This window comes from Ursus maritimus, unplaced genomic scaffold, assembly GCF_017311325.1.
Source record: "Ursus maritimus isolate PB19 unplaced genomic scaffold, ASM1731132v1 scaffold_3, whole genome shotgun sequence".
Classification (NCBI taxonomy): Eukaryota; Metazoa; Chordata; class Mammalia; order Carnivora; family Ursidae; genus Ursus; species Ursus maritimus.
The window spans coordinates 67,742,416-67,754,513 of NW_024425563.1; the positions used below are offsets into that span (position 1 = coordinate 67,742,416).

General features: G+C 37.4%; 1 protein-coding gene across 2 annotated transcripts in view; it reads left to right on the forward strand.

Moving 5' to 3' along the window:
- Nucleotides 1-6,500, forward strand: part of SGCE (sarcoglycan epsilon) — a 65,908-nt gene extending 59,408 nt beyond the window's left edge. For both annotated transcript variants that reach the window (XM_008686255.2, XM_008686256.2), the window contains 2 exons: nucleotides 3,380-3,423; nucleotides 6,213-6,500. In XM_008686255.2, the coding sequence (XP_008684477.1) occupies nucleotides 3,380-3,423; nucleotides 6,213-6,229 (61 nt within the window). In that variant the 3' untranslated portion in view covers nucleotides 6,230-6,500. The remainder of the gene's footprint in view (nucleotides 1-3,379; nucleotides 3,424-6,212) is intronic.
- The last annotated feature ends 5,598 nt before the right edge of the window (nucleotides 6,501-12,098 follow it).

A 12,098-nucleotide genomic window follows, 5' to 3' on the forward strand; every position in this document is an offset into this window, starting at 1 on the left:
GTGCAATGGCTAATTTACATAATCTTCTATTTAAATGCATGTAATTAATGGCAGTAAAATTACAAAATAATTAATGCTAATAATTTAGAGAACTCCAGTTTTCTTAAATCTTTTTTCTATGTAATGTAGTTTACACATAATAATCTTTCCATTAGTCCATTAATAACGTAATTATTCTAAGTAGTTTTATGACTTTATAGAGGTCCTTTCTTTGAAGGATTATTGGACTTCTATTTGAAGTCAGCCCCACTCTCCTGTGTAATTGTCTTCAGCGTGTGCTTTCACCGAAGATGGAAATGCTTCCATTTGCTCACCTCTGGTCTGCTTGACTGGAACAGAGTTACTCCTAGGAGTTTCTCCAGTATGCCTGAAGCAGTGCTGTCATGAGGTACCTCCCTTCAGCTCTTCAGTGGAATTCACACTTCAAGTATGCCCTTCATGGACATTTGACCTCTGACACTCACAGGCTCATCTGCAGTCACAGTTTTGGGCCGCCAGCCATGAGCACAGAGCCAGGTCGGCCCACCCTGGAGATGCTGGGGATGTTGCTTCTCCACATATTTCTTGTCGAGCTCCTTTTTTGCACACAGAAGCACTTCTATAGAACTCATCCATATTTCAGTTGAAGTTGCAAGTAGTGTATATACATGGTTCAAACCTAACCAATTGGGACATGCATTTCAGGTAATTTTAAATCCCTAAACCAAAGTCACACCATTGCTTTCTCATAGATTTCCAGATTTCTTGCTACCTTGGGTGTGGCACTTTCTCAACCAACCCTTCTCCTCAAACCTAGCCAAGCCCATTGCTACTTAGACAGTTTAGTAGTGTAGTGGAAGAGGAAAAAAAAGAAAATAGGGGCTAGAGAAGAAATGACAGGGTAGAGATCTACTTTGATCAGTGGTTTTTAGACTGCCGTCCGCAGAAGGGTAAGTTGGGCTGGGCAACAGGAGTGAGGGGGCTTCCAACTACTAGCCAAATATTGATTCTGAATTTGGGATATCCTTGATTTAGAGCTTTTGAAAGGCTCTCCTTGTCATCTTCACTATTTTTGTTTTCTCAAAATATATTGACTTAATCCATTAATAGGTTGGATAGAGCTAGAGGTGATGGGAAATGAAGTGTGTGTGTGTGTGTGTGTGCGTGTGTGTGTGTGTGAGGTGTGCTGTAATAGCTTCTGATGCAGAACAGATAGGCCCACATTAGTTGTACCTGAGAAGTTAAAACAAAACTCATCTCCCCCTCCCAAGTGCCCATGAAGTTGTTTTTTGACTTCTGTGTTAAAGATGTTTGTTCTCCCATCTATAAATCTAGAACTTATTTTCTCTGTGGTTTATAAGTTAATCTTTTTACTTCCATGATTAAAACCAGTATAAATACATTGTGTGAAATACTGAAAGAATAAACAAGCAAATAAAGTACTCCGTAAGACCACACAAGGACAAGTAGAGTTGATAGGTAATAGCAAACAAGAATATAATTATTGGAATGAACTATTAAGTAACTTCCTCGAATTGAATTAGAATTGACTTTGTTATTTCCCTAACAATATATATAAAATGGAGCTGAAAATCTAAAAAAAATTACTCGAAGTCATTAACATTCCTATAGATTAATTTAAGAGTTTAAATAGTATTTAGCATATACAGCTTTCCACTTTAGATCGTTGTATTTGGAACATAATATTTGCCTGGCTGAAATGATTCAGATCAATGGTTTTCAAACTCTGTTTCTTGGAGGTTTCTTAGAAATGCCTTAGGGGCCAGCATGTGGGGCAAAAGAAACAAAGCAGGCGGGATTCCTGGCTCCCTTGTTTCAACCCAGGCAACCTCACATTTATCTCTTTTGTACATCAAGAGTTCTGCTTAGGATTCAATTAAAAGGAATTCCATTGCTGAAGAGAAACAAAAAAACTGAAAACTCCTGGCTTGGATCTAGCCCTACTAGTAGCAAGGGGCTGACTCCTAGAATTTCTTCCACACAGAATCTGATCTGTACATTTTTGCAAATGAATTTTTATATCAAAATTTGAAACTATGAGTGTGAATGTTAATAAATACGTGTATTTTATGTGAATCTTTCTAAGTGTCTGCACTTTTGCACATGTTCATCCAAAAATTGTTTATTGCATGCTTCCAGTTGGGGAGACTAAACAAAATAGGGGGTTCTTACTGATAAGGCACTTTGGGGCCAATAAACATTATGCGATGAGAAATACAACAACAATCAGCATGTGTATGAAACCATACTAAATGATAACCTAACGGGGAGGCAGTGCTTAGAGAGTGAGGATGCATAGAACAAGTGGTACTTGAGGTATTTTTTAATTAAATAATCAGTTAAAGAATTTTAATTAACATTCCTTGTGGGATAGTTTTAAATTATAAAAGTAATTCATGTCCACTGTAACAAATTTTAAGTTGAGTTTGCAAAGACAAATGGGAGCTGGTTGGGTACAAGAGGTGGTCATGGTCATGGTGGCGGTGGTTCTATTTCAGGCAGTCAGGGTGGGGGCACCAAGTAGGGACCAGATATATTGGTGGTTTTCTGGGCCGAACTCAATTTGCAGGTAGGCATAAGGAAGTCATGAAATGTGTGTTGCTTGAATGACATAATCGGAGGTGCGTCTTAGAAGGTCATCTGACAGGAATGTGCACAGTGGATTATAAGGGAACAAGAATGGGACTAAGGAAATAATTCAGCTCAGTTGCAAAGTTCCAAGTGAGAAAGCGTGATGGCTTCAACCAACAGAGGTGGGAAAGAAGAGGACAGATACAAGGAGAGATTGAGGAGAATCATTAGGAGTTCCCAAGATTGGGATGTGGGAATGGAAGAAGGGAAGGGTCTATGATGACTTCTGCATCTTGACTAGTACAGTCGGGTGGATCGCCAGTATCATTCCCTGGGCAGGGATAGAAGAGCATAGCTTTGGCATAAAGAATGAAAATGGGTATGTATGTTGTTCTGGGAGAGTGTGTGAGCATGTATGTATGTTCTAGACCTGAATCTGAAAGTGTACGGGTTCTAAGCGCAAGCCCTGGAGTCCCTGGGTTCACATCTTTATCCACCACTTCTTAGCTATGTAGCCTCGGACCTCTAAGCCTGTTTCCTCATCTGTAAGTTGGTAAAAATAATACCTACCTCGTAGGGTTGTTGTGGAGTAGAACGTAGCGTTTAGTAGGAGCTTTCTGAATGTTATCAAATATTATTATTTATCTTTCTCAGACCTTAGGTTTATCATGCATAAACTCATGCGGGTAGGCTATGTTAGATGATCTCTGGGGATCTTTTTAGCTATAAAATTTTTCATTCTAGTATGTCTGCTGTCTGTTTGCATGTATATAAACAGTTTTAACTCAAAAATGTCAATCATTTCTAGGAACTTGCCACATCAGACTCAAATACCCCAACAGCAGACTGCAGGTAAGTACTAAAAGTAGTAAGTTGATATTAATGTATGAAGCTAACAGATTAAAAGATTATTATAGTACCATGTAATTTATGAAGCGGTAGCATCATCAAGTAAGGCAAAACAGTTGTGTCATTCCTTAATCAGAGTTAGAACCTCAGAATAATAGCTTAGATTATTGCATAGATTGGCATCAGAGTGATAAACACAGGGTAAATGATCTTAGAGCAAAAGCATCCATGGAGGTCCTGTCTAATTAAGGAAGACTGAATAAAATCCCCTTCCTTCAGTGAAGCTCCCTATTCTTCCCCTTGGTATGAAAGATTCTTAGCTTGGATGCATCCAGGATTTGTCTCAGTAAGTGAGCAGCTTGAAACTGACTCTTACAAAAGGAAACCATTGTGACTAATCACTGAGGCTTCAGGGGGATAAATGAGAAATGGTTGGCCTGGTTTTAATGCCACTTTAAAAAGCTGTTATAACATGACCAGTGACAACAAGATGGCGGACGATTCTCCCTTGACTATTCTATTTCCCTAAGACTTGCTTTCTTTAAGTTTATTTCTTTCAAGTGTCCCTAAAAAATTTCCACAGCCAATTATTTCATTCATCTCGGTACCAAGTAGATAACTTATTCATGATTGTCTTCTAATTAGTGGTTGATTCCTAGTTCTAATTGCCAGGCAACCAGTAATGCCTTTTGTGGCTCTCTTGGAAAAGCAAGAGAAGTTTTAAAAATGTAAGTTGGATGTGGAATTCTGAGTATGAATAGTGGTATTGTAGCAGGGAAGCTATTAAGTAAGTCTCTTAAAAACTTTGGGCACATATAGAAATTTATTGGATGTTTTTGTTCAAAAATTATTTTCTCTATTACTGCTTTCGGGAATTTAAGGAGATTTTCGTTTGACAACTTTTCAAAGATTTGAGGCAAGTATAATAAAGTTGTTCATCAGATTTTAATTATGAGATAATGTTTATCAGAATTTTCCCCCACAGTTTTGATCACTTGTTTTAATTAAATGCTAACATGTTTCAACAAGGGTATTCAATATATTGGTGTGGTGGTGCTACTGTGTAAGCGTTCAGGAGATTGATGAAGGAACAGCTTTGTTATAAATATTGTTACCTAAAGAGCAAAGACAAAAACAAATCCCTATTAACACTAATTGCCTGGCTTTTTTTTTAAACAAGAAAACATTTAAAGGAATATTTCTACGTTTCCCTCATTAAATTCATAAACTTCTTTTCTAAGATGCCTTTCCTCTGATTCTTAATTATTTCATGCAAACAGTGAGTAGAAGGGAGACAGTTTCTAGTAAAACAGTAAATAATTTGTGTGTTTTAAAAATCCAGATTTTACTTATTCCCCCATTAGAAGAAATAAGGGAGCCTGAGTAGATGATATTAGAGAGACATATTTGATAGCGGTATAGATTTTCAGCAAGTAGACTTGTTAATGTGCTAGTTTTTAGTAATAGGCAGCATTTCCAACTACAAGGACAATTTATGCCTAAGCAAATGGGATAAGAGCCAAAGAATTTCCCTAGGGGAATTTTAGGTTGTTCAACCCAATTTTCTAGATTATTTTTCTAAAACAGATTTTGGGGAGCAGGCATTTTGCTTGAGTCAAGTAAGCTTTGATCTCCTTTTTAGTTAATACAATAGCCTATTACCTCCTTGTTTTCTTATATTTTTCTGTAATTTGTAGCACATTATTGACTAAAGTGCACCATCTCCTCTTGGTTGTTTTCTTCTTGTCGTTGTTTTCAGTGAGTCTCTCAAGTATGTAAGTAGCTAAAGGGAGAGCGACCTCCCTAGCATTTTTTATAATTATGATAGATTGTTGTGTTTCTGCCTCTGATAAACACACAACCAAATAGAGTTATGCCTCCCAGAGGGAAGAGCTGAATGGGCAGGTTACATTCCTTATTCCCATTCTGTTGTTTGAATGAAAAAATAGTTTGTTTCCCAGTTTCCAAGTTATTCTGCTCTGTATGCATATGCATGGATTTAGTGCTCTTTCTGTGTTTTCGTGGGCACAGCAGCTTTTCTGTCTCTCCTTTCTGGTCGTCCCAGTACCACAAAGAGGCAACCACATTTGAAATAATAATTTGCTTTTTCCAAGTACCTCAAAGCACTATGCGAGGTCACAGTTTTCTTTATGATGATAATTTAAGCACAGGTTTTGTCTCTTGGATACCAAGTAATTTTATTTGTAGCTACTTATATGGAATTTGTCGGGAAGAATATATTTTGAAGTTTGTTTTATTTATTTAGTTTTTTTTTTTTTTTTTTTTAACGATCGCCAAAAGTTTAAGAAATGAACTAGCTGCTGGTGTTGTAATCCTGGACTTAAGCGCTTGCTGGGATAATAGAGCAGTTACGGGCTGACAATAGCACTGCCTTTTGGACGAGGCCCAAGCCATTAGGTTTGATGCCCCTTCAGGTTTTCTCATTTTCTTTGCCCTTCCAGCCCACACGATATTTTCTAAAAAGCCACGATTAAAAGGTACAGTCATGCATCCCGCAGTCAACCTCATTCTTTTTGTTTATTGTGGGAGGAATTTTCAGACCATACCTTCTGAGAAGTACAAACCATTACGGCTTCGGCCCAAGAAGGAGAGGACTGATTTAGAATTTTTCCTTTTTTTTTTTTTTTTAAATGCAGACAAGTAATGTCAACGTAATTATTTTAAATTGCTTTAAGGAGATAGAAAATGACTCTTTGTCATACTTTATTTTGCTCAAAATCTAAGTGTCTGCGCCCTAACTCATGCCTCATGTTCGTTCTTCCACACTCCAGGTAAATGGTATCCCTGAAGAACGGAAACTGACTGAAGCCATGAATTTGTAATCAGACAGCATAGCAGTTATATGTCATTTCTTCTCTTTCCCACTCATGCATGAGCTTTTCTGGCACATGGTATGCATGTCGACCGTATTAAGTCCATAGCAAATAACACAATATAACTTTCATTTTACTAATGTATTTTTTTGGTACTTAAAGCATTTTTGACAATTTGTAAAACACTGATGACTTTATATTTGTTACAAATAAAAAGGGACCTTTAAAATAAATATTATTAATGAAGCTTAATGTTGGGTGAAATTTATTTCAGAAAATATTTGATTGCCTTCCACATAGTAGGAATCTTCTGTTGCGAGGGACAGGTTCATGTGGTCATTCTTTATTCAGTAAGATTTTATTACGCATGTTCTATAAGTATAGAAAATGTCAATGCTCTGTGTTCCAGGTGAGCAACCCATTTAAATAATGCTATTATCCTTACAGCATGTTTTAATCTGTTCTTTTATATATTACTTCTTGGAATGTTTTAAGGTAGACCTGGTTTTATGAGTTATGGATCTGATAATGAAGGATGGGCCGGGCTGCATAATTACCTGTTTCCATTATCAGATACTTGTTTTTAGAAGCAAGCTGGGAGCTGTTATTCAAAAAGAGAATAGGTACCCGCTGTTGGTGACATGAATTAGCTCCAAACCCCTGAGCTCCCCTGTCATAGCACTACTCTCAAGGCTTTACTCATACCAACCATGGTGGTCTGCTTCATGCATCTTGAATACTATTGGTTAAAATGTGGTTATTAGAGCAGCTCACAGGGCTACTTTTGTTGTAGACTAGACCAGCTAGAAAACGTTCTCCTACTCTGCTCTGGGCCAATTTCTGTGTTACATGTTAATTAGTCAAAGGACACACAAATGCTATGTAAATCTGACTCCAAAATCTAAAAAGATTCCCTGTTAGCACTGTGTGCAACAAGGTGTCTTTCACTCAGGGGGACCATTCTATCATGTCCTTGGCATTGGAACCCCACCCCCGGCCTCCCAATGCCAAGGACATGATAACTTAACAGAGGGTGTGGTTCTTTGATTTCTTAAAGATTTATCTTACATTTTTATTCCTTCCCAAGACAAAAAGAGGGTTGCCACTTGCTGTTCTTCAGGACTTATCAGCTTGAGGTTGTAAATATATTGGGTCAGATTCGAGTCCTAGGAGGAAAGGTTGCCATGACTCCAGGTGACTAGATTGTGACACAGTGGCAGAGAATTAACAAACTGTTGGTCCTTCCAGTGAAATCAAGCAGGAACTTGGAAGTCCAAGTAAAAAAGAGCAATACATGATCCACAAATAAGGAACTACTGATCAAGGGTTAGGAACTTTATTCATCTCTTCTAGAGAAGAGGCCACTGTGAGGGTTGGAAAATGCAGTTGGAGTTAGCATTGGTTTTTGCACTGACCATGTTAAGGAATTGAATGGGATAAAAATTATTGGTCAACATTTCACAAATTGGCGATAATTGCCTTAATCTCTGCAATTGACCTAATATTTTGATGGGGACTAGTGATGAACATTTTTTCATGTGTCTGTTGGCCATTTGTATTTCATCTTTGGAGAAGTGTCTGTTCATGTCTTCTGCTCATTTCTTGATTGGATTATTTGTTTTTTGGGTGTTGAGTTTGAGAAGTTCTTTATAGATCTCGGATACTAGTCCTGTACCTGATATGTCATTTGCAAATATCTTCTTCCATTCCATGGGTTGCCTCATAGTTTTGTTGACTGTTTCCTTTGCTGCACAGAAGCTTTTTATCTTGATGAAGTCCCAGTAGTTCATTTTCGCCTTTGTTTCCCTTGCCTTTGGAGATGTGTCTAGCAAGAAGTTGCTGCAGCTGAGGTCAAAGAGGTTGCTGCCTCTGTTTTCATTTAGGATTTTGATGGATTCCTGTCTCACATTTAGGTCTTTCATCCATTTTGAGTCTATGTTTGTATGTGGTGTAGGGAAATGGTCCAGTTTCATTCTTTGACATGTGGCTGTCCAATTTTCCCAACACTATTTGTTGAAGAGACTTTTTTCCGTTGGATATTCTTTCCTGCCTCATTGAAGATTAGTTGAGGGTCCATTTCTGGGTTCTTTATTCTGTTCCATTGATCTGTGTGTCTGTTTTTGTGCCAGTACTATACTGTCATGATGATTAGAGCTTTGTAATAGAGCTTGAAGTATGGAATTGTGATGCCACCAGCTTTGGTTTTCTTTTTCAACATTCCTCTGGCTATTCGGGGTCTTTTCTGGTTCCATACAAACCTTAGGATTATTTGTTTCAGCTCTGCGAAAAAAGTTGATGATATTTTGATAGGGATTGCATTGAATGTGTAGATTGCTTTAGGTAGCATAGACATTTTCACAATATTTGTTCTTCCAATCCATGAGCATGGAGTGTTTTTCCATTTCTTTGTGACTTCTTCAATTTCTTTCATGACTGTTCTATAGTTTTCTGAGTACAGATCCTTTGCCTCTTTGGTTAGGTTTATTCCTAGGTATCTTATGGTTTTGGGTGCACTTGTAAATGGGATCAACTCCTTAATTTATCTTTCTTCTGTCTCATTGTTAGTGTATAGAAATGCAACTGATTTCTGTGCATTGATTTTATATCCTGCCACTTTGCTGAATTCCTGTGTGAGTTCTAGCACTTTTGAGGTGGAGTCTTTTGGGTTTTCCACAGAGTATCATGTAATCAGTGAAGAATGAGAGTTTGACTTCTTCTTTGACTATTTGGATGCCTTTTATTTCTTTTTGTTGTCTGATTGCTGAGGCCAGGACTTCTAGTACTATGTTGAGTAGCAGTGGTGATAGTGGACATCCTTGCCATGTTCCTGACTTTACGGGTAAAACTCTCAGTTTTTCCCCATTGAGAATGATATTTGCTGTGGGCTTTTCATATATGGCTTTTATGATATTGAGGTATGTTTCCTCCATCCCTACACTGTGAATAATTTTAATCAAGAAAGGATACTGTGCTTTGTCAAATGCTTTTTCTGCTTCTATTGAGAGGAACATCTGGTTCTTGTCCTTTCTTTTATTAATGTGGTGTATCACATTGATTGATATGTGGATGTTGAACCACACTTGTATCCCAGGAATAAACCCCACTTGGTCTTGGTGGATAATCCTTTTAATGTATTGTTGGATCCTATTGGCTAGTATCTTGGTGAGAATTTTGACATCCACGTTCATCAGGGATATTGGTCTGTAATTCTCCTTTCTGGTGGGGTCTTTGTCTGGTTTGGGATCAAAGTAATGCTGGCCTTGTAGAAAGAGTTTGGAAGTTTTCCTTTCATTTCTATTTTTTGAAAGAGCTTCAGAAGAATAGGTATTAATTCTAATTCTTTTTTAAATGTTGGGTATAATTTCCCCTGGGAAGCCATCCGACCCTGGGCTCTTGTTTGTTGGGAGATTTTTGATGACTGCTTCAATTTCCTTGCTGGTTATGGGTCTGTTCAGGTTTTCTATTTCTTCCTGATTCAGTTGTGGTAGTTTATATGTTTCTGGGAATGTATCCATTTCTTCCAGATTGCCTAATTTGTTGGCATATAGTTGCTCATAGTATGTTCTTATAATTGTTTGTATTTCTTTGGTGTTGGTTGTGATCTCTCCTCTTTCATTCATGATTTTATTTATTTGGGTTCTTTGTCTTTTCTTTTTGATAAGTCTGGCCAGGGGTTTCTCGATCTTATTAATTCTTTCAAAGAATCAGCTCCTAGTTTCATTGCTCGGTTCTACTGTTCTTTTGTTTTCTATTTCATTGATTTCTACTCAAATCTTTATTAATTCTCTTCTCTTGCTGGGTTTAGGCTTTATTTACTGTTCTTTCTCCAGCTTCTTTAGGTGTAATGTTAGGTTGTGTATTTGAGACCTTTCTTGTTTCTTGAGAAGGGCGTATTGCTATATACTTCCCTCTTAGGACCTCCTTTGCTGCATCCCAAAGGTTTTGAATGGTTGTGTTTTCATTTTCATTTGTTTCCATGAATTTTTAAAATTCTTCTTTAATTTCCTTGTTGACCCATTCATTCCTCAGTAGGATGCTCTTTAGCCTCCATTTATTTGAGTTTTTTCTATATTTCTTCTTGTGATTGAGTTCCAGTTTCAAAGCACTGTAGTCTGAAAATATGCGGGGAACGATCCCAGTCTTTTGGTACTGGTTGAGACCTGATTTGTGACCCAGTATGTGATCTATTCTGGAGAATGTTCCATGTGCCCTAGAGAAGAATGTGTATTCCGCTGCTTTGGGATGGAATGTTCTGATTATATCTCTAAAGCCCTTCTGGTCCAGTGTGTCATTCAAAGACCTTTCTTCCTTGTTGATCTTCTGCTTAGATGATCTGCCTATTGCAGTAAATGGGGTGTTAAAGTCCCCTACTATTATTGTATTATTATCAATGTGTTTCTTTAATTTTGTTATTAATTGATTTATATAATTGGCTGCTCCCATGTTAGAGGCATAAATATTTACAATTGTTAAATCTTCTTGTTGGATAGACCCTTTTATTATATAGTGTCCTTCCTCATTTCTTATTAGTCTTTGGTTTAAAATCTAATTTGTCCGATATAAGGATTGCCACCCCAGCTTTCTTTTGACATTCATTAGTATGATAAATGGTTTTCGACCCCCTCACTTTCAATCTCGAGGTGTCTTTGGGTCTAAAATGAATCTCTTGCAGACAGCATATTGATGGGTCTTGGTTTTTTTTATCCAGTCTGATACCCTGTGTCTTTTGATTGTGACATTTAACCCATTTACATTCAGAGTAACTATTGAAAGATATGAATTTAGTACCTTTGTATTACCTGTACAGTCACTGTTACTGTAGGTTGGCTCTGTTCCTTTCTGGTCTATGTTACTTTTGGGATCTCTCTTTGTGTAAAGGATCTCTTTAAATATCTAATATTTCTTGCAGGGCTGGTTTCATGATCACAAATTCTTCTAGTTTCTGTTTTTCCTGGAAGCTTTTTGGCTCTCCTTCTATTTTGAATGACATCCTAGCTGGATAAAATATTCTTGGCTGCATATTTTTCTCATTTAGCACCCTGAATATAGCATGCCAGTCCTATCTGGCCTGCCATGTCTCTGTGGATAGGTCTGATGCCAGTCTAATGTTTTTACCCTTGTAGGCTATGGACCTCATGTTCTGAGCTGCTTTCAGGATTTTCTCTTTGTCTCTGAGATTTGCGAGTTTCACTATTATATGTCAGGGTGTTGACCTATTTTTATTGATGTTGAAGGGGGTTCTCTGTACCTCTTGGACTTGAATGCCTGTTTCCTTCCTCAGATTAGGGAAGTTCTCCACTATAATTTGCTCCAATATACCTTCTGCCCGCCCTCCTCCCTCTTTCCTCTTCTTCTGGGATCCCAGTTTTTCTAATATTGTTTCATTTTATGGGATCCCTTATCTCTCGAATTCTCCCCTCTTAATCCAGTAGTTGTTTATCTCTCTTTTTCTCAGCTTCTTTATTCTCTATTGTTTCATCTTCTATATCACTAATTCTCTCTTCTGCCTCATTTATCCTAGCAGTTAGAGCCTATTTTTTAATTGCATCTTATTAATAGCCTTTTTGATTTTGACTTGATCAGGGTTTTGTTCTTTTATTTCTCCAGAAAGTGATTCTATGTGTCTTCTATGCTTTTTTCAAGCCCGCTAGTATCGTTTTAATTGTTATTCTGAACTCTAATTCTAATATCTTACTTATATCCATAATGATTAGGCCACTGGCAGTCATTACTGCTTCTTGTTCTCTTTTTTGAGGTAGGTTTTTCCATCTTGTCGCTCTGTCCAGCGAAGAATAGAATGAACGAGAGAACAAAACACTAAAATGGCAACAACAACCCCAGAGA